General features: G+C 38.6%; 1 protein-coding gene across 1 annotated transcript in view; it reads left to right on the forward strand.

Annotated features, from left to right (window-relative positions):
* The window catches only part of CCDC148 (coiled-coil domain containing 148), a 292,077-nt gene that overhangs the window by 94,581 nt on the left and 170,173 nt on the right, over positions 1 to 27,323 (forward strand). The window contains exons 5-8 of the mRNA XM_068545079.1: positions 1,902 to 1,984; positions 2,190 to 2,341; positions 4,518 to 4,613; positions 4,690 to 4,871. Coding sequence (XP_068401180.1) covers positions 1,902 to 1,984; positions 2,190 to 2,341; positions 4,518 to 4,613; positions 4,690 to 4,871 — 513 coding nt within the window. The remainder of the gene's footprint in view (positions 1 to 1,901; positions 1,985 to 2,189; positions 2,342 to 4,517; positions 4,614 to 4,689; positions 4,872 to 27,323) is intronic.

The following is a 27,323-nucleotide window of genomic DNA, read 5'->3' on the forward strand; positions in this document are numbered from 1 at the left end:
ATGCACTTTAGCATAATCAAGTTTCTGAGAAATCCTGCACTATGGAAACTTGTCTGATTTGTTTAGTTCACCATTTCCCAGTTTTTCCTAGCATCTTATTGATGTTTCTGTTTTATAGGACACAATTTGGGAACGTTAGCCTGCATCACAAGCTAGTCCCAGAGTCTTGTAGTACTTGCTCCTGGATTTTGTTAGGCAATTAAGACAATTAGAGAAATAGGCTGGTCTTGTCTGATGGTTCAGGGTTGTTAATCTACAACGCCAGGATGGAGCTTACTAGAATTATTATATGCACAGTAGCAGGTTGATCTCCTGTATGAACAAAGCCACTTCTCCTGTTGGTTTTTATGTTCTGCTAAGGCATTCTAGATGCTGAAAATATAAGAGGGCTGAGCTAAATGGTTTAAAGTGCTATATTTTTGTTTAAAAAAATCCATTATGAAATAACTTGTGGGCTTACTCCACTATTATGTACTTATTCTCCATATAACACTTTCAAATGTAGTCTTAAAAATACCTTTGACTGGGACTTCCCTGGTGGTGCAGTGGTTGAGAATCCACCTGCCAATGCAGGGGACACGGGTTTGAGCCCTGCTCCAGGAAGATCCCACATGCCACAGAGCAACTAAGCCCATGCGCCACAACTACTGAGCCTGCACTCTACAGCCCAAGAGCCACAACTACTGAGCCTACGTGCCACAACTACTGAAGCCCGTGCGCCTAGAGCCCCTGCTCTGCAACAAGAGAAGCCACCACAATGAGAAGCCTGCGCACCACAACGAAGAGTAGCCCCCGCTCGCCACAACTAGAGAAAGCCTGCGCACAGCAATGAAGACCCAACGCAGCCAAAAATAAAATATATAAAATTAAAAAAAATACCTTTGCCTAAGACCACATGCTAGAAAAATAGACAGTAAGTGTCATCTACAATAGGACACCTCCTTTATATATATAAACAAAACCCTGTCCCACATTTGTGAATTGGCTTAGAAGATGATGGCACATATATAATATAAAATACTATGCAGCCACTAAAATAGATGATAATTATGAAAATTATTTAGAAATATCTTAAAGTAAGTTAAAAAAAAAAAAAAACCGAATATAAAATGGTAAATATGCCATAATTACAACTAGTTAAAATATTCATGCATGTAGACAAGGGTTAGAAACTTATATGCAAAAATAAAAATAATCATCGTATTAAAGTGTTGTAATTGTTGCTATTTTCTTATTTTATACCATTTAAAATATTGTATCTTAACAGTCATAATAAATCAAAACTCTTTTTATGATTTTATTAAACCTGCCATAAATAAGGGATAGACTGCAATATTTTTAGATGTGCATTTAGAGCTGGTTATAGTTTTACTCTAAAATGACTATATTTAAATAATATAGTAAAAGATTATTGAGATTTATTATGTTTTTGGTGTATAAAAATATATACTTTTACTCCCATTTCCCTAGGTCAGGACCTCCTCATCTCTGAACTTTTTAAATAACCTCCTTGTTGATCCAGGTTTGCCTGATCCCCTCCTCTTCATCTTCCACTTTTATTGTTCACCCTCCTTCACAGATCTGAGCTGGCATGGTCAACTTAATATCCCTCAGCAGCTTCCCAATGCCCGGAGCTCTCTCCACCCGAAATAGTGCCAGGATGTACCCCGTCCTTGCCTTGCTCACGCTGTTACTTCTCCTGGAGTATTCACCTACGCTTCTGTCTATCTCAGTGTCCTGGCAAGTACCTAATCCATGTTAGGAATTTAGTATGTGGTCTGAATTAGTGAACAGGTGAATAAAACCACATTAGATTGAGTGTTTCTACTGTTTGTTATTTTTTAAACCTATATATATGTTTATGATTGTAAAATAATTGATTGAGATAATGTCTATTTCAGATGTAAAATGGAATCTGAAATAAAATCCTTACTCAATGAAGAGAACATTGGAAAAGAATGTCTTTCTGACCTTATGAATTTCGGTAGGTTTTTTTTTTTTTTTTGGTTCCACATTTAAAGGGGAGCTTTGTTTTGAAGATGAAAGTGGGCCACACACTTCATGTTCTTTTAATATTGCTGTTTGCTTTTTTCTAAAGGAATCCAAAAATAATCTGCATCTAATGACCTGTTCTTGAAGAAACTTAAAATAATAATGTGTTGCTTTGATTTAATTTTGTTTCACCATAGAACAAGAGTTATCAGAACAATGGTGCACATATCTTAAAAATGTAATAAATCCTATTCAGCAATTGAGAGCAGATCTAAAATACAGACAGCATCACATTTCACAGCATTCACACTCGCACAGTGAATCTAACTCTGTGAAAGTACTGGAAGAGGTCAGTATATTTCCTTTACTTTTGATAATGTAATATTTTATTTTTATCCCAATTGGAAGAGTTGGAGATAAGAAACATGTACGTCTTATGTATATAAATAGAAGGTATAGCAAATTCTATCTACTCGGTATCTTAAACATATCCCTGAATCTGTCCAAACACGCTAATTTCTCACCTAGAATGTTTCGATGACCTCGTAACTGGCCTACCCGCTTTCATTCTTGCCCCTCCTTCCAGTGTATTCTGAAATCCTATCATAGGGGAGGGGATCAAGTCGTCCGTCGTCCCCCCCCCACCCCCACCCCCACCCCCCGTAAATCCCTTCAGGGCTCCTACCGGCCCACAATTCCCCCTGCGATAGGGGCGGGGCGGGTGCGCAGCCGTTAGCACTGACTGTTATCGAGAGATCGTTAGCGCAAAACCGTTAGCACGTGACCACGAGCGAGTGACCCTTAGCGCTGCGGTTGGAGGTCCCGCTCCGACACCAGTCAGCTTTACGGTGGTCCTCACGGCAGAGAATGTGGTGGGAGGCGGATCGCAGCCTTCTCCCCCGGACCCTCCAGGCCCATTGGCCTTGAGCCATTGGTGAGCTGGGCGGGGCGTGGGGCCCTGGGACAGCTGTCGCCTGCGGAGCTCCAGAGCCCCTGCCACGGCCGCCCACTGGCCGGGCCCAGGCCTTGAAGCAGCCGCAAACCTCTCCTGCATTCCCACTTCTGAGACCTAATGGCGGCAGCGGTCTCCGTGGTCGCAGTGCGTGGGTCCCGGCCCCGTTGGGGCGACCTGAGGGCCAGCTGGGTCCTGGGCGTCTTGTTCCCTCAGTGATGTCGGTTGGGCAGGGTCTGGGGACCCGGCCTTGAGGGCACTGCCCGCTGAGATCTGCCTCCTCAGCCGGGCCTGGGCACTGGCAGGAGGACCCAGGCTGGACGGTGGACCAACGTTCCTGGGTCTGGTAACTGGCCGCGCAGGGACCCTCTCCTCTTATCCTGGGCCTGGACCTCGGAGGGCGAAAGTTGAGCCTTGGGACCTTGCCCTTTCTTGTAGAACAGAGAATAACATTTTGTTTCGGTGGAGGTTTACAGGAACATCATGACCTGACCGAGACCTGACGTCAAGAACAAAGGATCCGACACCGAGAAGTTTGCAACAACTAACCACGCCCCTCTCTCTCCTTTCCTGTAACAGGGCTTTGCTGAAAGCTTTCAGGGAGTTTGGGTTTTTTTAAGGCACGAGCCACCCGTCTCCTGGCATGGCCCTGCGGTAAACCTTTCTTTGCGCCAAACTCTGACATTTTGGTATTGTTTGGCCTCGCTGTACGTCGAGCACACGGTAACACTCCCTGTACGTCTCCCTGTCCGCTTCCTTTAGTCTCACCTCCTACGTGACACCCTCTTTTTCCTACTAGACCTTGTCCCACCGACGCTGGCCTTCTTCCTATTCCTCACATAAGCCAGACTCCTTCCTGTCTCGAGGCCTTTGCACTGGCTGTTTCTTCTGTCCTACTCATGGCGCTTTTTGTCTTTTAGGTCTTAGCTTAAAGGTCCTCTCCTCCGAGAGGCCTGTCCTGACCACCTGCATGAGAGAAAATCCAGTCACTCCCTATTACCTCAGCCAGTTTTTACCTCACTTACCTCCTCCTGATATTTTCTTACTTACTTTTTATGAGTTTAAGACTATCTTCCCTGACTAGAGCATAAGTTCCATTCTCATAGTTGCCCTAGATGTAGGCTTTTAGGTGATTTTTCTTACTTTATTTTTCAGTTATTCTGTAGTATTGTCATATTGCTTTCATAAAGAATAATTAAAAATAAACATTAAAAATCCATGCCCAACTGGGGATTAGAGGCAAGGATGCAAGGAAAGGAGGGGGTGATTAAAGCAGAGGCAATCTGGAAAGCTTTCTGCTTTATCACAAACAAAATCCAAATGTGAGTGCAGAGTGGCTATGACTGAGCCCATTTTTGGGTTATGTGTCTAGAAGCTCCTTTAAGGCTCCTTTGTCTGATGGGCACTGCTTGGCTATGGCATCTCTTGAACCCTCTTCCATGGGTCCTCAAAGGGACTTTCCCTTATCTAATTTGTCATCATTTAATGGCTTTTGAGAAAAATTCCTGTGACTTTAAATATAAATATTGGATAAATCAATAATTTGCATTCCACTTGTTCTAATGTCCTATAGGTTGACTTCGTGAAGAAACAATTGAAGGCCGTCTATGAAAGACTTAGGCTAGAGCAACAGAAAATAGAAAATTATCTTTCAGACTGGAGTTTGAAAGTAAGTGCGATATAGGTAGTACTTTATCAATTTGTCATTTACATTAAATAAAATAATCATACGATTTTTTTTTCAGACACTTGATCATTCTTCAGAAGAAAGAAGTAACCTGCTTAGTGAAATGCCTGTGGAATTAGAAACTTTGGAATGTCCATACCCTGACTTGAAGTCTTCAATCCTTAATGAATTCTGTAACTTTACAGAGAAATATCAAAAGAAACTTCAAGATTTTGATATGCAGTTAAAAGATATATACAGGTAATAAAACTACTTGAATTATCTAGATTTTTGCCACCAAATTTTTACTTTTTTAGGGGTCACTATGCTTCCTATTTACTGTTTTCATAGATACTTTGTGATTGGAATACAGGCTATCAATAAATGTTTAGATTTACTATTTGTTGAATAGAGAGGTTTTTTTTTTCTTTCTCCAAAGTAATTTCCTTGAAATAATGGTTTTAAAGATTTTTATGAGGTTGAAACTTGATGAAAATATCCCTCTTATTTATCTCTTTACTACACAGGTAAGAAATAGTTTTCAAACATGAATTTTTGATAACTATGAATTTTTATTTCAAGATGTGAAGCTCTTCAATGGAAATTTACAAATCAGTACTAAAAATTGGTTACAATGGAAAATATACCCATGGAATTATGTTACTTGTAATCTACTGTGATTTTGCCCTATAGTGAACACGAAGTATGTTTTATAAATTTTTTTAGAAAATGCACTTTTTTAAAAAAAAGTTAAAAAGAAGTTGATTTACAATATTGTGTTATTTTCAGGTGTACAGCAAAGTAACTCAGTTATATATATATATATTTTTTTTCAGATTATTTTCCATAATAGGTTGTTACAAGATATTGAATATAGTTCTCTGTGCTGTACTGTAAATCCTTGTTGCTTATCTATTTTATGTGTAGTAGTTTATATGAGTTAATCCCAAACTCCTAATTTTTCCCTCCCTGTCCCTCCCTTTCCCCTTTGGTAACCATAACTTTGTTTTCTATGTCTGTGAGTCTGTTTCTTTTTTGTATATAGATTCATTTGCATTATTTTTTAGATTACACATATAAGTGATAGTATATAATATTTGTCTTTCTCTGTCTGACTTAATTCACTTAGTATGGTATTCTCTAGGTCCCATCCTTGTTGCTGCAAATAGCAATAAGAAAATGCACTTTCGATTGTATCCTGAGAATGACAATCCTCTTCTGAATGACAATTATAATGTTAAGTGACTTAAAATTCAGTGTCGGCAGGGCCATCTTCTCTAGTGTAAATTCTATATTAAAATTCATTTAATGAACAAACCCAGAAATGCCACCCTGGGTCAGATAAATAGCCTACTTCATGTAGTGTTCTGTATATGAAGTTTCTGGGAAACATTTTGTAGGAAAATATGCTTTTTATTATATTGACCTCAAAAATATCCCCAAAGAATATATACCTGAAAAGAAAGGAAAACTATTGAAGGGACACATGTATAGTAAATTAGCAATAGAAGTAAAAGACTCTTCCTTTGAAATGAAAGAAGGTGAATGTGACAAGTATTAGTATTTCTTATATTTCTTTTTTTTAACAATTAATTAATTAATTTTTTGACTGCATTGGGTCTTTGTTGCTGCATGTGGGCTTTCTGTAGTTGTGGCGAGTGGTGGCTACTCTTCGTTGCGGTGCGTGGGCTTCTCATTGTGGTGGCTTCTCTTGTTGCGGAGCATGGGCTCTAGGTGCATGGGCTTCAGCAATTGTGGCATGTGGGCTCAGTAGTTGTGACTCACGGGCTCTAGAGCACAGGCTCAGTAGTTGTGGCTCACCGGCTGTAGAGCACAGGCTCAGTAGTTGCTCCACAACATGTGGGATCTTCCCGGACCAGGGATTGAACCTGTGTCCCCTGCATTGGCAGGCGGATTCTTAACCACTGCGCCACCAGGGAAGTCCCTAAATGGGCTGTTTTGAATAAATACAGAGGTGGTGGGCATCAGAAATCTGTGGCTGGTGGGGAGTAAGGCATGTAAATGCACTGTTCTAACTAGCGCAGTGAATTATATATTCAATTGTAATATTTACTGGACTCTCATTTGCCAGTATCTGCCATTTTTTTTTTTTATAAATTTATTTATTTATTTATTTTTGGCTGTGTTGGGTCTTCGTTTCTGTGCGAGGGCTTTCTCCAGTTGCGGCGAGCGGGCTCCACTCTTAATCGCGGTGCGCGGGCCTCTCACTGTCGCGGCCTCTCCCGTTGCGGAGCACAGGCTCCAGACGCGCAGGCTCAGTAGTTGTGGCTCACGGGCTTAGTTGCTCCACGGCATGTGGGATCTTCCCAGACCAGGGCTCGAACCTGTGTCCCCTGCGTTGGCAGGCAGATTCTTAACCACTGCGCCACCAGGGAAGCCCTCTGCCATTATTTTGATAAGGCCATTTCCCCTTTTGGTTCTAGTTATTAGGCCTTGTGAGAATTCACATAGATTGTATACATATATGTGTACACCTGCACAAGTGAGTGTGTGCATATTTTAAACAGATGCCTACTGCTACAACATAAGAAGGCTGAAAGATCTAGGGGCCATTTTTAAATTATGAGAAATTTTCATTGGGCTAAAGGCAGTGGACATCATGGTTAATCCCCAATATTTATTTTAATTCCTCCTATTTTGTAGCAGCTTGCCAGTTTGGGTTGGAATGACTCCAACCCCAGATCCAAAGGTAGACCCTGATTGGGAGTGTGCACCAGTCCATAACTTCATTCCCCCCGGTCACAACAATTAGCTCAGGGTGGTCCAAATCTAGGCAAAGCTCAGAACTTTTGTTAGATACTTGTGAGGAGTAGTGCATTTTCTTCCCTGTGGATCTACCAGGAAAGTACACGGCTGTGGTTGCTGCTGGCAGCCATCTTGTGAATGAAGGACAACAGCACACGAGGAGAGGAGAGGGCCCAGACAATCATGGGGAAACTGGTCTGGTACCCTGTTTGAACTGCATGGGAAGCCAACCTCACTGCTGAATTTTCAAGGGCAATTAGTCCATATTAATGTCTTAAACCAGTTAGAGTATAAAATTCCTAATTTTATATAATTGATTTGATTTCAAAATATCCATGACTCATGAAATTAATCTGTCAATTTAGTACAATTGCAATTGAAGAATTGTTCAACATTATTCCAAAATTTATTAGGAAGATTAAGCTTGTGAAATCACCCAAAGTGAAGAATAACTTCTTCAAAATGAAGAATAACTAGGGTGGGGGAGTGGTAAAACTTGCACAGCCAAATATAAATATATATTTTAATATCAAAATAAATTAGGAAGTTCATATGTCTGTAGCAGATCAATGGAACAAAATAGAAATACAGAAAACAGAAAATATCTGTAATAATTTAATTTATTGTAAAGGTAAAATTTTTATACTGTGAGGGATTATTTATATGACAGCACTAAATAACAGGGAATTAGAAAATTAGGTTAGATCTCTTATTCCATGTGACTCGATAAACTTCAGGTGCATTAAAATGTGAAGAAGAAAATAATCATAAAAGAATTAGATAAAAATAAAAAGAAGTATTAAATAATCTTGGAGTGGGGAAGGCCTTTTAAAAACATGTTACCTGCAGTGAAAATCATAAAGAAAAAAATTAAATAAATGCAATGACATAAACATTTAATAAAATATAACAGGATGTTTCCTCAGGCAAGTATTAAATCTTTAAAGAATCAAAGGGACTTCCAGTTTTCTGTCCAGCAAGTAAGGAGCTTAGAATTTGCCACTCTGCTCTAATGAGGGTAGAAAGTTGAACAAACTGGAAAATCGACAACTCTTCTTAACTACCTCAGAGAAGTTAGGTCACAGGGCAAACCACTGCCCTCAGAGCTGGAGACACAGGTGATACAGAGAATCACGAATTACCTGAGAAGAAACTTGTTTAGCAGAAACCTTCACAGGAACCAATGTTGGGGTAGGAACACCTGGACTGTAATTGATGAATTGCTTGAAGCTGAGTTGTGGACAACTTTGAGAGTTAAAAACTCTAGGGGGCCTTAGTTAAGGGGGGTGTCAGCACACTTCTGTGAGTTTTACCTTAAGAAGTTCTACCAGGTACCCACAGTGAATATCTTGAGAAAAATCCCCTCATGCCTCTGACGGGGGAGGGGAAAATGAACCGTTTGGAAATACTCCAGAGCATTCTGTTCTTCTTAACAAAGGCTGCCCTCAGGAGAAACTATTTTATTGGAGCCTAAACTGCCAAAGTTTTATCAGAACCTAACCTACCTGGGGGCGGAAAATACACAAGTCCAGCAGCGCCAGCCTTCCAAGTGGACGACGGAAATACCCAACTCCAGCCATCCTGTCCCACCAAAGGGAGGGAAAACTGAGAAGGATTGGTAAAGTTAATAGTCCCCAGATTTTCGACTGTGCTGAGGGTCAGTGCCCCTAACCCTCCCCTCCCTACCCTTCTTCCATGTTGTCAAAAGGTCAACTGTATACTTGAATTTACAGTCATTTATTTTTTGTTATTCATTGTAGTAGCTAAAGACTGAGGAAACAATCTTAATGTCAATAGGAACTAGTTTTGTAGATTATTGTACTACCATACAGTGTATTATTTTCCAGATTTAAAAAAAAAAAACGTAGGGAATTCCCTGGCAGTGCAGTGGTTAGGGCTCCACACTTTCACTGCCGGGGGCCTGGGTTCAATCCCTGGTCAGGAAACTAAGATCGTGCAAGCCACACAGTGTGGCCAAAAAAAAAAAAAAAAAAAAAAAAAGTAAATACTTAGCATTCACTGATATGGAACACTTTCCAAGGGTCAGGGTTAAGGTGTGGTATAAGGTTAATAAGCAAGCCTTATATACAATGTACAGTACACATTGTGTGAAACAGGAAAAAGTAAAACACATACACACATACAGATATATATTTGCTTTTATATGTTTGAAAAAATATGCAAAAATTGATAACATTTGTTGCCTTTGGGAATGGGAGCTAGATGCCTGGGTGGGGGGGAATGTGAGGGAGAATTTTTATTGTAACCCCCCCCCCCCCTTTATTATACCTTTTGAATTTTGAAGCCTGTGAATATACTGTCTATTCTAAAAACAAGGAATTTTTAAGGAAAAAAATAATAAGGGTAAAAAACAAATGACAAATAGGAAACGTTGGCAAATATCAGGCACAAAAAATTAAAATCTCTAACATATAAAAACACTTTGCAAAATTAATTGATTCTTGAACAGCCAGAAGAGAAAAGGGACAAAAGAGAGGAAGAAGTGACTTATCGTTCATATTTTCCACAAATATTTGTTGAGCAATTACTGGCATAAAATAGACAAAAACCCCTGTACTCATGAGGCAGGTTGGAGACACACAACAAACTATAAACACCATACGTAAGTAAATTATCCATGGTAGTATATTAGAAGGTGATAAGTGCTATGGAACAATAGAGATTAGAGGAAAAGACAAGTTGCTGGGATTGTGGGGGAGGGGACAGACTGCAGTGTTTTTTTGATTCTTTTTGCATGTGGGCCATTTTTAAAGTCCCTACTGAATTTGTTACAATACCGCTTCTGTTTTATGTTTTGGTGTTTTGGCCGCCAGGCCTGTGGGATCTTAGCTTCCCGACCAGGGATGGAACCCGCACCCCCCGCATTGGAAGGTGAAGTCTTAACCACTGGACTGCCAGGGAAGTCCCAACAGTTTGCAAATTTGAATAGAAGTTTGGGGATAGTCCTGGTTGAAGAAGCGACATTGAAGGAAAGTCATGAAGGGGGTGAGAGGGCTAGCCATGCAGAAATTTGCGGTATGAGTGTTCTAGCCAGTGTTTACTGAGGTGGGCGTGTTTCTGGCAAGAGGCTTGTGTGGCAGGAATAGAGTGGTAGATGGGGAGAGGAGTAGAAGGTATGGTCAAAGAAGTAAGGGTGGGCTTCCCTGGTGGTGCAGTGGTTAAGAATCTGCCTGCCAATGCAGGGGACACGGGTTCGAGCCCTGGTCTGGGAAGATCCCACATTCCGTGGAGCAACTAAGCCCGTGAGCCACAACTACTGAGCCTGCGCATCTGGAGCCTGTGCTCCCCAACGGGAGAGGCCGCGACAGTGAGAGGCCCGCGCACCGCGATGAAGAGTGGCCCCCGCTCGCCGCAACTAGAGAAAGCCCTCGCACAGAAACAAAGACCTAACACAGCCAAAAATAAATAAATAAAAAAAAATTTAAAAAAAAAAGAAGTTAGGGTGAGGGTGGGACACGTAGAGCCTTCTGATTTTACTCTGAGTGATATGGGAAGCTACTGGAAGCAGAAGTGTGAGGAAGTGTGCTAACTAGACCTAACTTATGTTTTAGCAGAATCACTTTGGCAGTTGTTTAAGATGGAGGAAAGGAGGGCCAAGAAAAGACTGAACCCTTAGAAAGTTGTTAAACCCAGGTGAGATATAAGGGTGGCCTGCATCAGGAAGTGGAGATGGTGTGAAATAGTCAGCTTCTGGACACATTTTAAAGGTAGAGCCAACAGCATCTGCTGACAGACTTAAAATAAGGTATGTGAGAAGAAGAAAGCAACAGAATAGTCCAAAATTTTATGGTTGAGCAATTGGAAGAATGAAGTTACCATCAACTGAGTTGGGGAAAATTGTAAGCAAAGCAGAGGGGGAAATCAGGCATTCAGGTTTGGACATGTTGAGTTTGATGCTATCAGATGTCCAAGTACAGACTTTATGAAGGCAGTCAGTTATATGTTTGGAGTTCAGGAGAGAAATCTGAGCTAGAGATACATGTTTGTGAGTCACCAGCGTGAAATTGGATGTGATCACCAAAAGAGTGTGAAGGGACAAAGGAGAGGATCAAAAACTAGTTCCCTGTGAAACTGTACAACTCAGATCGGATTTGCACACAGCCAGAACTCTGACTGGGACTTGAACACTCGGGCTGAGACTTTCACTCAGCCAAAACTCGGATTGGGACATGAATCCAAGGGCTGGGACTCAAACCCATGGTCTTTCAATCGAGATTGCACACCTGGTCTCAGGACTTAATGAAGCTCAGGTTCTTTATGTCTCAGTGCAGGAGGAATTCAGGGAGAGGCAAAGTGATAGGTAAGAAGTGAATTTATTTAGAGAGCTACACATTCCATAGACAGAATGCTGTCAGTCTCAGAAGCTGAGAGCAGCCCCAGAATATGGGGTGGTTAGTTTTTACAGGCTGGGTAATTTCATAGGCTAATAAGTGGGAGGATTATTACAACTATTTTGGGGAAGGGGCAGGGATTTCCAGGAATTGGGCCACCACCCACTTTTTGGCCTTTTATGGTCAGCCTCAGAACTGTCATCGTTCCTGTGGGTGTGTCATTTAGCATATGGTAATCCATTACAATGTGTGTATAATGAGGCTCAAGGTCTACCGGGAGTCGAATCTTCCAACATCTTGGACCTAGTTAGTTCTAACCAGTATATGTCATATCCTCAAAGGCTATGTCATTCTTTTAAAGGTTGTGCCCTGCCCCCTTTCCTCCTGTTTCACTTGGGTCTGCTGGCATTACATTGTCAGCAAGAAGAAGGGTAACCAACAAAGGACACTGAGGGAAGGTCTGTGAGATACAAAGAAAACCAAAAGTGTGCTGTCCCAGAAGGCAAGGGAAGAGGGAGTGGGCAGCACTGTGAAGAGGAGGGGCGATCCACTGAGTAAATGTTGCTAGGTCAGATAAAATAGGACTGATGGTTGACTGCTGGCTCCACATGGAGGTCTTTGGTGACCATTTTCGTTGAAGAAGTGGGAACAAATGCCCAACTGGGTTGGATTCAAGTGAATGAGAGGAAACAATTGAAGGCAATGGGCATAGATAACTCTTTTGTGAAGTTATTTTGCAAAGGAGAGCAAGAAAGTAAGGCCAGACTTTTATGTTGTTGTTGTTTTGTCTTTTGTTTTGCCTAAAATGGGACAAATATTAGTATGTTTGATGCTGATGAGAATAATCCAGTAACAAGATTTAGTGCACAAGTGGAGGAATAAGCACGAATGGTTCATCTACTACAGTAACGGGTGGGGATGCAAGATTCTATGGTCAGATGCTGGGAGGTGAATTGATAACCTCGTGGCAGTCCATGAAACTCTGGAAGGTAATTCTAAATACAAATGACAGAGAAATTTATGAAAACCTCTCTACTCATCAAAGCAATGAAAAATTTTAAAATACTCAGATTTTTACCTATAAAATGGTAAAACACAAAAGAAGTTTTCAAGAATCTCTCTTATTTATTTATTTATTTACTTTTGGCTGTGTTGGGTCTTAATTGCTGTGCATGGGCTTTCTCTACTTGCGGTGAGCGGGGGCTACTCTTTGTTGCGGTGCGTGGGCTTCTCATTGTCATGGCTTCTCCTGTTGTGGAGCATGGGCTCTAGGCACGCAGGCTTCAGTAGTTGTGGCACATGGGCTCAGTAGTTGTGGCTTGCGGGCTCTAGAGTGCAGGCTCAGTAGTTGTGGCGCACGGGCTTAGTTGCTCCGCGGCATGTGGGATCTTCCCGGGCCAGGACTCGAACCCGTATCCCTTGCATTGGCAGGCAGATTCTTAACCACTGCGCCACCAGGGAAGGCCAAAACACAAAAGAAATTTATCCAAGTTTAAAAATATGGAAGAAATGGGCATTTTTATACATGACTAGTGAATAAACACTTTTGGAAGACAATCTGGCAATATGTCATCAAATATCTTTATAAGTGTAAATTCTCTTTGTCTCTTTAGAAATAATCTTAAAGGAAATAATCATAGAAGTGAAAAAATAGTTGGCTTCAAGGGTGTTCAATATTGTTTTTCTTTCTTAAGTGATAGCAAAATCTTCAAAATGACTAAATAGCCAACAAATAGCTTCATCAATTATGATATATCCACACAATGGAAAGCCACAGTCATTAATAATTATATTAAAGAATTTTAATGACACAGGTAGTTGCAATAATTTGCTGTGCAATTAAAAATCAGGCCACAAAATAGCTTGCATAACATGGATTCTTTTTTATTTTTTCCCTTTGCCTCTGAAAGTGTTACATCCATTTAGCCACAGAAGAAAAAGACTGAGAGGTTATCCACCCAAATAAACAACAACAATAGCTGTCCTCAGGTAGTAACATTATAAATAATTTTGGCATACATACTGTTTCTATTTTATAAAGCAAAAATACAGATTTTTAAAAATCTAAGATAAAGAGGGAAGACAGAACCATTGATATTTATTGAGTGCCTATTACATGACGTGACAAGTACATGTAATTTTAATCCTCAATACACCCCATTTCAAAAGCTCTATTTTACAGATTTGTTTTACAGCTGCAGCTGTAGATGAGCAATTTTCCCAAAGTTTCTGAACTAGTAGATAGCTGAGCAGGAATGAGTTTCTTCTGCTCATCTGAATAGAAAGCTTCTCCCTCACACCACACTACTTCAAGCATGTATATGTACCAGGATGTTGGTAAATTGGGTTGACTACTAGAGCAGTGCTATTTAGTAGAAGTAGAATGTGAGCCACATTCATAATTTAAAATTTTTATGTAACCATATTAAAATATTTTAAAAGATAAAATGTATTATGGTAGTATATTTTAACTTAATAGTGCCAACATATAATTTCAATGTAAATCAGTATTTAATTATTAATGAGATATATTACATTCTTTTCTCATACAAAGTCTTTGAAATCTGGTTTGCACTTCACACCACAGCACACCTGAATTGGGACTGGCCACATTTTAAGTGCCGAATAGCCACTTGTGTCTAGTGGCTTCTATCTTGGACAACAGAGCTTTAAAGGATATTGTCTTTTACTAAAACATTTTTTTAAGAATTGGCTGCAGTTGAACCTGTTTATTTATTCAGTATGTTTGTGAAGCTATTTAGATTCTATTTGGGCTGTATTTCATTAGTAACATGAAGACAGTTTAATTGCTTGTTTTAGACTCAGATGAGATTGTGGCTTTAATTTTCTAACATTTGGATGAATTAATCATATGGATGAGGCATAACTGATGCTCCATTCAGCTATGTCAGATCTGAAGCCAATATGTGGCAAAAGCTATAGAATGATAACAAGTAATTTCTACTTTATTGTTTGATAGGTTATTAAATTTATAATGTTGATTCATAATCATTATTCTAATTATAATTATATAATTATTCTAATAATAATTATGAGATCTAAATCTTGAATGCTATTTAAAATCCACAATGATTTTTTTTTGAATTTTATTTTATTTATTTTTTTATACAGCAGGTTCTTATTAGTTACCCATTGTATACATATTAGTGTATATGTGTCAACCCCAATCTCCCAATTCATCACACCACCACCCCCCCGCTGCCACTTTCCCCACTTGGTGTCCATACATTTGTTCTCTACATCTGTGTCTCAATTTCTGCCCTACAAACCAGTTCATCTGTACCATTTTTCTAGGTTCCACATATATGTGTTAATATACAATGTTTGTTTTTCCCTTTCTGACTTACTTCACTCTGTATGACCATCTCTAGATTCATCTGCGTCTCTACAAATGATTCAATTTCGTTCCTTTTCATGGGTGAGTAATATTCCATTGTATATATGTACCACATCTTCTTTATCCATTCGTCTGTCGATGGGCATTTAGGTTGCTTCCATGACCTGGCTATTGTAAATAGTGCTGCAGTGAACATTGGGGTGCATGTGTCTTTTTGAATTATGGTTTTCTCTGGGTATATGCCCAGTAGTGGGATTGCTGGGTCATATGGTAATTCTAGTTTTTAGTTTTTTAAGGAACCTCCATACTGTTCTCCATAGTGGCTGTATCAGTTTACATTCCCACCAGCAGTGCAAGAGGGTTTCCTTTTCTCCACACCCTCTCCAGCATTTGTTGTTTGTAGATTTTCTGATGATGCCCATTCTAACTGGTGTGAGGTGATACCTCATTGTAGTTTTGATTTGCATTTCTCTAATAATTAGTGATGTTGAGCAGCTTTTCATGTGCTTCTTGGCCATCTGTATGTCTTCTTTGGAGAAATATCTATTTAGGTCTTCTGCCCCCTTTTTTTTTTTTTTTCACACACACACACTGTATTTTATTTTTACAAGAGATAGACTGACACCAAGCATTGTACATGGCTGACCACAACAAAAGCAACAATGATTGCAATTACCAAACATGAAACACACTCATACTATGTCATAATATTGACATTCAGTCCAGTAATCCTCCACTGTAACAGCTCCTTTACTTTGCAGTGAAAATTGATTTGTATATTCTTTGCCTCTGAGTCCTTGTGGGATTTTTTTTTAATTCAAACAAAGTCACAAAAATTATGCTCATCCTCATCAGTTCACTCAGTCCCATGTAATTAATTTTTTTTTTCATCTTGATCTTTTGTTAGCACTTTGATGAGTTCATCAGTTTTTCATTACAGTTCTGAAAATGCTTATTCATTCAGTTCAGCAGTACAGTCAGTTACCAGAAACCTGTACTTGTCAGAGTCTTTTCCATGAATTTCTTGAAGATGAAACCCTTTTATAGGAACATATTTGCAAAAGCATCAGAGTACACCCAGAACTGTCTGTAAATGACAAAAGACTTAAAAATGACCACAGTTAAAGATTTGATGAAAGTTCATAATAATGCAGTTGACAAGAAAATTAGTTATTTCTGAGATATACATTTTAAAGTAATAACTAGGATTATGACTTACAACATTATACCAGAACATATAAGATTTTTAGAAATTTCATGTAATGTCTGAAACATTTATATTAACATATTTCCATACAAATAACCCAATGAAAGTTTAGTATTAGTTGTTTTGTTTGTTTTTTTATACTGCAGGTTCTTATTAGTCATCAATTTTATACACATCAGTGTATACATGTCAATCCCAATTGCCCAGTTCAGCACACCACCATCCCCACCCCACTGCAGTTTTCCCCCCTTGGTGTCCATATGTCTGTCCTCTACATCTGTGTCTCAACTTCTGCCCTGCAAACCGGCTCATCTGTACCATTTTTCTAGATTCCACATACATGCGTTAATATACGATATTTGTTTTTCTCTTTCTGACTTACTTCACTCTGTATGACAGTCTCTAGATCCCTCCACGTCTCACCAAATGACTCAATTTCGTTCCTTTTTATGGCTGAGTAATATCCCATTGTATATATGTACCACAACTTCTTTATCCATTCGTCTGTTGATGGGCATTTAGGTTGCTTCCATGACCTGGCTATTGTAAATAGTGCTGCAGTGAACATTCGGGTGCATGTGTCTTTTTGAATTATGGTTTTCTCTGGGTATATGCACAGTAGTGGGATTGCTGGGTCATATGGTAATTCTATTTTTAGTTTTTTAAGGAACCTCCATACTGTTCCATAGTGGCTGGATCAATTTACATTCCCACCAACAGTGCAAGAGGGTTCCCTTTTCTCCACACCCTCTCCAGCATTTGTTGTTTGTAGATTTCCTGATGATGGCCATTTTGACTGGTGTGAGGTGATACCTCATTGTAGTTTTGATTTGCATTTCTCTAATAATTAGTGATGTTGAGCAGCTTTTCATGTGCTTCTTGGCCATCTGTATGTCTTCTTTGGAGAAATATCTATTTAGGTCTTCTGCCCCTTTTTTGATTGGGTTGTTTTGTTTTTTTAATATTGAGCTGCATGAGCTGTTTATATATTTTAGAGATTAATCCTTTGTCCGTTGATTCATTTGCAAATATTTTCTCCCATTCTGAGGGTTGTCTTTTTGTCTTGTTTGTAGTTTCCTTTGCTGTGCAAAAGCTTTGAAGTTTCATTAGGTCCCATTTGTTTATTTTTGTTTTTATTTCCATTACTCTAGGAGGTGGATCAAAAAAGATCTTGCTGTGATTTATGTCAAAGAGTGTTCTTCCTATGTTTTCCTCTAAGAGTTTTATAGTGTCCAGTCTAACATTTAGGTCTCTAATCCATTTTGAGTTTATTTTTGTGTATGGTATTAGGGAGTGTTCTAATTTCATTCTTTTACATGTAGCTGTCCAGTTTTCCCAGCACCACTTATTGAAGAGACTGTCTTTTCTCCATTGTATATCCTTGCCTCCTTTGTCATAGATTACTTGACCATAGGTGCGTGCGTTTACCTCTGGGCTTTCTAACCTGTTCCATTGATCTATATTTCTGTTTTTGTGCCAGTACCATATTGTCTTGATTACTGTAGCTTTGTAGTATAGTCTGAAGTCCGGGAGTCTGATTCCTCCAGCTCCATTTTTTTTGCCTCAAGACTGCTTTGGCCATTCGGGGTCTTTTGTGTCTCCATACAAATTTTAAGATGATTTGTTCTAGTTCCGTAAAAAATGCCACTGGTAATTTGATAGGGATTGCATTGAATCTGTAGATTGCTTTGGGTAGTATACTCATTTTCACAATGTTGATTCTTCCAATCCAAGAACATGGTATATCTCTCCATCTGTTGGTATCATCTTTAATTTCTTTCATCAGTGTCTTATAGTTTTCTGCATACAGGTCTTTTGTCTCCCTAGGTAGGTTTATTCCTAGGTATTTTATTCTTTTTGTTGCAATGGTAAATGGGAGTGTTTCCATAATTTCTCTTTCAGATTTTTCATCATTAGTGTATAGGAATGCAAGAGATCTCTGTGCATTAATTTTGTATCCTGCAACTTTACCATATTCATTAATTAGCTCTAGCGGTTTTCTGGTGGCAGTTTTAGGATTCTCTATGTATAGTATCATGTCATCCGCAAACAGTGACAGTTTTACTTCTTCTTTTCCAATTTGTATTCCTTTTATTTCTTTTTCTTCTCTGATTGCCGTGGCTAAGACTTCCAGAACTATGTTGAATAATAGTGGTGAGAGTGGACATCCTTGTCTCGTTCCTGATCTTAGAGGAAATGCTTTCAGTTTTTCACCATTGAGAATGATGTTTGCTGTGGGTTTGTCATATATGGCCTTTATTATGTTGAGGTAGCTTCCCTCTATGCCCGCTTTCTGGAGAGTTTTTATCATAAATGGGTGTTGAATTTTGTCAAAAGCTTTTTCTGCATCTATTGAGATGATCATATGGTTTTTATTTTTCAATTTGTTAATATGGTGTATCACATTGATTGATTTGCGTATATTGAAGAATCCTTGCATCCGTGGGGTAAATCCCACTTGATCGTGGTGTATGATCCTTTTAATGTGTTGTTGGATTCTGTTTGCTAGTATTTTGTTGAGGATTTTTGCATCTATATTCATCAGTGATATTGGTCTGTAATTTTCTTTTTTTGTAGTGTCCTTGTCTGGTTTTGGTATCAGGGTGATGGTGGCCTCATAGAATGAGTTTGGAAGTGTTCCTTCCTCTGCAACTTTTTGGAAGAGTTTGAGAAGGATAGGTGTTAGCTCTTCTCTAAATGTTTGATAGAATTCACCTGTGAAGCCATCTGGTCCTGGACTTTTGTTTGTTGGAAGATTTTTAATCACAGTTTCAATTTCATTACTTGTGATTGGTCTGTTCATATTTTCTGTTTCTTCCTGGTTCAGTCTTGAAAGGTTATACCTTTCTAAAAATTTGTCCCTTTCTTCCAGATTGTCCATTTTATTGGCATAAAGTTGCTTGTAGTAGTCTCTTAGGATGCTTTGTATTTCTGTGGTGTCCGTTGTAACTTCTCCTTTTTCATTTCTGATTTTATTGATTTGAGTCCTCTCCCTCTTTTTCTTGATGAGTCTGGCTAATGGCTTATCAATTTTGTTTATCTTCTCAAAGAACCAGCTTTTAGGTGTATTGATCTTTGCTATTGTTTTCTTTGTTTCTATTTCATTTATTTCTGCTCTGATCTTTATGATTTCTTTCCTTCTGCTAACTTTGGGTTTTGTTTGTTCTTCTTTCTCTAGTTTCTTTAGGTGTAAGGTTAGATTGTTTACTTGAGATTTTTCTTGTTTCTTTAGGTAGGCTTGTATAGCTATAAACTTCCCTCTTAGAACTGCTTTTGCTGCATCCCATAGGTTTTGGGTCGTCGTGTTTTCATTGTCCTTTGTCTCTAGGTATTTTTTGATTTCCTCTTTGATTTCTTCAGTGATCTCTTGGTTATTTAGTAACGTATTATTTAGCCTCCATGTGTTTGTGTTTTTTACGTTTTTTTCCCTGTAATTCATTTCTAATCTCATAGCATTGTGGTCAGAAAAGATGCTTGATATGATTTCAATTTTCTTAAATTTACTGAGGCTTGATTTGTGACCCAAGATGTGATCTATCCTGGAGAATGTTCCGTGCGCACTTGAGAAGAACGTGTAATCTGCTGTTTTTGGATGGAATGTCCTATATATATCAATTAAATCTATCTGGTCTATTGTGTCATTTAAAGCTTCTGTTTCCTTATTTATTTTCATTTTGGATGATCTGTCCATTGGTGTAAGTGAGGTGTTAAAGTCCCCCACTTTTATTGTGTTACTGTCAATTTCCTCTTTTATAGCTGTTAGCAGTTGCCTTATGTATTGAGGTGCTCCTATGTTGGGTGCATATATATTTATAATTGTTATATCTTCTTCTTGGATTGATCCCTGGATCATTATGTAGTGTCCTTCCTTGTCTCTTGTAACATTCTTTATTTTAAAGTCTATTTTATCTGATATGAGTATAGCTACTCCAGCTTTCTTTTGATTTCCATTTGCATGGAATGTCTTTTTCCATCCCCTCACTTTCAGTCTGTATGTGTCCCTAGGTCTAAAGTGGGTCTCTTGTAGACAGCATATATATGGGTCTTGTTTTTGTATCCATTCAGCCAGTCTATGTCTTTTGGTTGGGGCATTTAATCCATTCACGTTTAAGGTAATTATTGATATGTATGTTCCTATGACCATTTTCTTAATTGTTTTGGGTTTGTTTTTGTAGGTCCTTTTCTTCTCTTGTGTTTCCCACTTAGAGAAGTTCCTTTAGCATTTGTTGTAGAGCTGGTTTGGTGGTGCTGAATTCTCTTAGCTTTTGCTTGTCTGTAAAGCTTTTGATTTCTCCATCGAATCTAAATGAGATCCTTGCCGGGTAGAGTAATCTTGGTTGTAGGTTCTTCCCTTTCATCACTTTAAGTATATCATGCCACTCCCTTCTGGCTTGCAGAGTTTCTGCTGAGAAATCAGCTGTTAACCTTATGGGAGTTCCCTTGTATGTTATTTGTCATTTTTCCCTTGCTGCTTTCAATAATTTTTCTTTGTGTTTAATTTTTGCCACTTTGATTACTATGTGTCTCAGCGTGTTTCTCCTTGGTTTTATCCTGTATGGGACTCTCTGCGCTTCCTGGACTTGGGTGGCTATTTCCTTTCCCATGTTAGGGACGTTTTCGACTATAATCTCTTCAAATATTTTCTCTGGTCCTTTCTCTCTCTCTTCTCCTTCTGGGACCCCTATAATGCAAATGTTGTTGCATTTAATGTTGTCCCAGAGGTCTCTTAAGCTGTCTTCATTTCTTTTCATTCTTTTTTCTTTAGTCTGTTCCGCAGCAGTGAATTCCACCATTCTGTCTTCCAGGTCACTTATCCGTTCTTCTGCCTCAGTTATTCTGCTATTGATTCCTTCTAGTGTAGTTTTCATTTCAGTTATTGTATTGGTCATCTCTGTTTGTTTGTTCTTTAATTCTTCTAGGTCTTTGTTAATCATTTCTTGCATCTTCTCAATCTTTGCCTCCATTCTTATTCCGAGGTCCTGGATCATCTTCACTCTCATTATTCTGAATTCTTTTTCTGGAAGGTTGCCTATCTCCACTTCATTTAGTTGTTTTTCTGGGGTTTTTTCTTGTTCCTTCATCTGGTACATAGCCCTCTGCCTTTTCATCTTGTCTATCTTTCTGTAACTGTGGTTTTTGGTCCACAGGCTGCAGGATTGTAGTTTTTCTTGCTTCTGCTGTCTGCCCTCTGGTGGTTGAGGCTATCTAAGAGGCTTGATCTTTTCTTTTTTTTTAAATTGAAGTATAGTTGATGTACAATACTGTGTTAGTTTCAGGTATATAGCAAAGTGATTCAGTTATCCATATATATGCATATATCTATATTCTTTTTTGATTCTTTTCCATTTTAAGTTATCACAAGATATCAAATATAGTTCCCTGTGCTGTATAGTAAATCCTTGTTGATTGTCTATTTTATATATAGTAGTGTGTATCTGTTAATCCCATAGTCCTAATTTATCCCTCTCCCCACCTTCCCCTTTGGTAACCATAAGTTTGTTTTCTATGTCTCACATGATTTTCTTTAAAAAATATTTTAGTAAACATATGCTTACAGATATGACTTTTGCTTGGTGAATACAAGATAGAAGAAGGAGAGGGAAAGGAGCATAATAAACCATTGACATTTGCTTACTTGATGAAGTTACAGGAAGTTAAAACACTTTAATTAGCAGGTGGCATTTTTCTCTGAGAATGTATTCTCAGAACTTTTGGAAAGATTCAGGGCCTGGTCATGTCCAGTCTGAGGTTCTACATTTCTGGTCTGGGCTGATTGTATGTCAAGGGTGGTTAATAAGGGGAGAAGTGCTCAGAAACAGGAGCATAATTATTTGAACACTAATGTGTTCACTTAGTCACACTGGTTACATGACCCCCTCAAGCAATGTCCTTGGTCACTGCAACTCCCATTTTCTCTTGGCATATTCCAACATGGATTGTCCAACCTTACCTGGGAATTTGTATTTCTTCTTTGTATAGAAGAATATATAATTGCAGACTGTGATTTTATTTTTTTGTCATGTGTATTTCATATCTTTCTCTTAAAATAAATACATCATTGAAAATACTTAATTACTTTATGATCATGAACTAAAAGCCACATTTGGTGATTGTTCAACCTACTCTGGGTTTGTTGTGGGAATGAAGTATATTTTAAATTCTCTTGACTACGGTGGAATACATTTTATCAAGGAAAAAAAAATGGGTCCAATTTCTGCAGGATATCCCAAAAACTAGTCTTAGATTTTTGCTTTTGCTTAATTAATAACTCAGTCTGTGTATTTACTGATATGTTATGTTTGTTTAAATGTCTTTGTGAAAAGTATATCTAAGAATAGTGGCCATAAATTTCTAGTTCAGCAGGCTTTATTGTTAGTATCACTGCAGCCCACAACTGCCTTCTTGATATAATTGCCTCAAATAGAAACTATACAGTGTAATGTTGCATAAGTATACATTTTTAATACTTCAGGAGACTGAAAAATCAGGGTTTTACAGGATGGAGTGAGAGTTATTTATGAGAGGTTTTTGTTTTTTGCTGGGTATGAAATCAAATTAATCTTGAGTAAATCAGATTGGAGAAAATGGAAACATAGCAGCTTGACAGATTTGTGTCCAGCACAATTGATATATGTTATTTTTAAACCTGGATGATACAAATAGAATTTGTTATTTAAATAATAAAATCTGTATAACTATAAGCAAAAACAAGATTAAAATTTCTATAGACAGGATTGTCAAATTTTTACATGAGAGAAATTATAATGCCTACTTTATATATCAAATCAATAATTAATAACAAGTTTTTCCTACTCCTTATAACTTGAAGTCCAACTGTTGGTAAATATAATCCTTTGAGTAAACCGTATCATTAAAACTGAGACTATGGAGAACCAGTAATGTAGGAAATTATAATCACCACACTCACAGGCATGTGTTTATTTCCAACACTAGTGCCTATAAAAGAACATAAAGTTGAACATTGTTAATGTCTAAGAAATAACAAACTGAGAAAAAGAACCATCATTCTTCTATTCCAGTCTTACAGTTTCTTAATGATTACTGGTAGTTGGTTTGAGGTGATATTATAAGTGTTTTTATGTGGCAATTAAAATTTCAGAAGCCCTCATAATCGTTAATTAAATTTTTCCTCATCGCATCCCAAAGAAGTAAGCCAGTTCTATTATTCTTGCTTTTGAACCTGGAAAATTGAGTAATAATATCCATATAAAGTAACTTTATTCACTTCAACTTTATTGCACCTAAAAATATTCTTGCTCCCCAAAAGTGAAGAATAAAATGGTACATGGAAGCAGATTTGGCTCAATAGGATTTTTTAAAAAAATTAGAGCAAATAATGTGTTTGTGGATGATCTTGTCTTTACCGATTCTGTTCGTTTGAGTTTGAGCTGGTTTTGTTTGGGTTTTTTTTGTCTTAAAAATGGCCTTTGGTGTTAAACACTTCTCTGTTCCCAGTCAGCTCAGGAGTGTCACTGTAGATGTTGGTCGCTGGCCACATTGGATCTGCATCTCTTGAATCTCTACATCCTTCATAGTACTTTCCTTCCAAAGCAATATTAGGATGCTACATTTTAAAAAGTCATTTTTCTTCCATTCAACTGTCAAATAGGATATCTTTAGCTGAAAGTAAGAGAATACCCAACCCGAGTCAAAGTAACATAAATAATAAAGCGATTTCTTGTTTCATTCGAAGCACAGAGGTAGAGAAGTCCAAGCACAGCAAGGCCTAGTTTTCTGCATTCTCTTGCCCTGCCTTCCTGCAGGTAGATAGATGACTTTCTGCCAGACAACTAGAGCAGTTCCACACTGCCATACTCAGAAGCAGAAAGGGACCTTTTCTTCCTTGTGACTTGTTTTAAGAGCTAGGAAACCTTTGCCCCCAGAAGACTTCTCCTCCCATTTCGATGGCCTTTTGGGCTTTTTGTCCATGATTATATCAAACACTGGGAAGAGGAATGGAAAGCTTGAGAACAGATGTTTGTGAATGGCTTAAGATAAGTCAAGATGCCCTCTGGGGGCTGGAATGGGACTCACTTTCCCTGAAGTGGGGGGGGCCTATGCAGGAAGGTAAATCTTGAATAAAATCAGGATTATGGTGAGCAGGAGCAAGAGTAGAGGCAAAGTCTGCTACAATTACCTTTTCCTTACAGTTCTTGTGATGAATATAATTATTTAAAACCTAGTATATGGGATGGCTGAGCCATTACATTTTACTTTTAACAAGCTGTTTTATCTTGATCATATTATTTCTAAACTTCCACTAGGAATTATACTGCCTCTTAAAACTAGTGGTGGATGGATGTAGGCACAAAAGATTGTTTAGGTGTATTGCCACCATCCCAGCTACTCCACCTCCAAAAAATACACATTCTAAGTAAAAAATTCAGCTTTCCATGCAAACTACTTTTAAACAGTATCTAAGTAAAAACAGATACAAAAAACAGATACAGAATGCTTGTTATGAAAATAACAATTGCAGCTTCCAAATAAATCACTTAGCCTCTTCTTCTGACCAGATTCTCATTCCTAAACTCTCCTATAAGAAATTCTGGAGGGTCATATTTTCACTTTCCTGTCACCCCTCAGAAGAAGGCGGCTTTGGATGCTGGTGCAAGTTCTGGCTTTACCTTCTGGACCACTTTTGTTGTTGTTGATTCTTCAATTCAGTGGATTTTGACCATACTCCTAAGAGCCCACTTTATTCTGGCTGTCAACTCCCACCTGAGTAGGTAAACTGGGCAGAGCCTGGGGAGCCAGGAGAGTGAGGACTGCTAAATGGGAATGGATCTCCTGGAAGACAATGTACATACTTAAACAACATCTAAGGAGCCGATTCTGTTGGTCAGAAATGAGTCTGCGGCCAGAGGGCCCTCTGTTAACCAGGCTGAAAATCAAAGATTTGTGTTTGGACAATAGGCCTGGGGTGGGGTGGTGAATAGCTGGGGAGACAGTTTCAGGAACCAGGCTGATTAGATTCAGTGTTTGCATGGGTCTGATTTGGAAAGACAACTTTGAAAAGTGGTGTCAAGTTGTATTTTCTAGGGGGTCAGACCCAATGCTGCCAAACAAGCAGATTGTGTCAGAGCCATCTATTATCCACGTTATTCCACCAGTGGCTCACTCCCCTGACAGCATTACACTTGAAGAGACAAGAGCTTTTCTTCAGTCCAGATTCACTATGGCCATTTGCCAGTCAAGGCAGTCATCAGATGCTAGTAACTGCATCGGCTAGCGTCAGGAGGCCCTAATTACCATTTTGCTGGAAAGCCCCCTTCACTCTGAGAAAATATAAGACAACTTCAGCCAGTTTGAATACACAGTGTTTAGTCTCATAGACTTGTCCCTGCTGTTAAGGTACCTGTTGCCCTACGTGGCCTGTTTGCCATCGCTGGCTGCCCCCACCCCGCTAAATGTCTTTTGATGTCACGGAACCAGAACCCTGGGAAAGTGGTTTAACACAATTATGAAGAAAACTGGTAGTTAAGTTGATTGTGAGTCAGGCTAGGATTTTTGTAACAATTCAAACAGGTAGAATTAGGGAGACAGTTGGCCTTGGTCTCGTTGAATTCTCACAACCCTGTTGTCCTCCTTTTCTGAGTTACCTGTTTTGTCTCATATCCTGGGAAATCACGATGAAATGATGTTGGTGGACCTCAATTGGCAGTGGGGGATGGAGGGTAAGGACTGAGCAATAAATACCTCACCCTCCTGCAGGCTGAAATTTCCTGAAACATTTTAAATTAGAAAATTTGGTTGGACAGAAAAATGGAAATTGCAGAGACCTACCAAAGGTCTTTTGTCTGAAGATATTTTTTTAATGTACAAAATTTTAGGATAATTTGCTATTTTATATAGATTTTTTTTCTACAATGAAAAGATGAAGGTTAGAAAAGATAAATGTCCAGATTTGAATTTAGAAATTCAGATATGTTAAATTTGATTTTATTTTAGATGCTAAGTAGGAAATGGCTACTTTGTTATTGTGAAGAGGCTATCATGTTTGAATATTCATCTTAGATTTTTACTACCCAGAAGACTCAGTATATATATATAGTGGTGGGAGTTTTCTCCCTCACAGACAGCATCCTAATGGAGATGCATGACTCTGCCAATAGTGTTGGTGATGTGAGTATTTGCTTCAAAATTTAAGCCAGCAGCTCTGGAAATTGCTATAAGTACTCTAAAATAATAATATTGTGAGTATTTATATTATCATTTCTTTTTTTTAAGTTTTTTAAAATATAATTTTATTTATTTTTATTTTTGGCTGCATTGGGTCTTCATTGTTGTGCGCAGGCTTCTCTCTAGTTATGGGGAGCAGCGGCTACTCTTTGTTGTGGTGCGCGGGCTTCTCATTGCAGTGGCTTCTCTTGTTGAGAAGCACTGCCTTCTAGGCGCACAGGCCTCGGTAGTTGTGGCACGTGGGCTCAGTAGTTGTGGCTCGTGGGCTCTAGAGCGCAGGCTCAGTAGTTGTGGCGCATGGGCTTAGTTGCTCCTTGGCATGTGGGATCTTCCCGGACCAGGGCTTGAACCTGTGTCCCCTGCATTGGCAGGCAGATTCTCAACCACTGTGCCACCATAGAAGCCCTATCATTTCTTATAAGCATGTTTTTCATTTTTATCCTACATCTACTAGAAAAATGACTTACAATTTGTGTAATTGTGGTAATTGGAAAAAGCTGTTGAGATGTGAGGTTTCCAAAATCAATAGGAGCAAAACGGATGTGATCATTGTTCATAGCATACTTGGTTTGAAATATCTAGTTTTAATGTTATATTATCTTCATATGTTTAAGTGGTTTTAATGTTGTCACTAAAATGGCACCTAATTAATACATTCATGCAATGTATAAAAATGTACTGAGTGCCACAAATTCTTCTGCTGCTATATTTATTTATAGCAATGCACACTGCTTAATGTGTGCTTTTATTTAAAAACCATTTTTGTAAATGTTTGCTATTTGCACTTTCTCTTTGAGGATAGCCACAATCTTACACCACAATTCAGT

This window comes from Eschrichtius robustus, chromosome 5 (assembly GCF_028021215.1).
Source record: "Eschrichtius robustus isolate mEscRob2 chromosome 5, mEscRob2.pri, whole genome shotgun sequence".
Classification (NCBI taxonomy): domain Eukaryota; kingdom Metazoa; phylum Chordata; class Mammalia; order Artiodactyla; family Eschrichtiidae; genus Eschrichtius; species Eschrichtius robustus.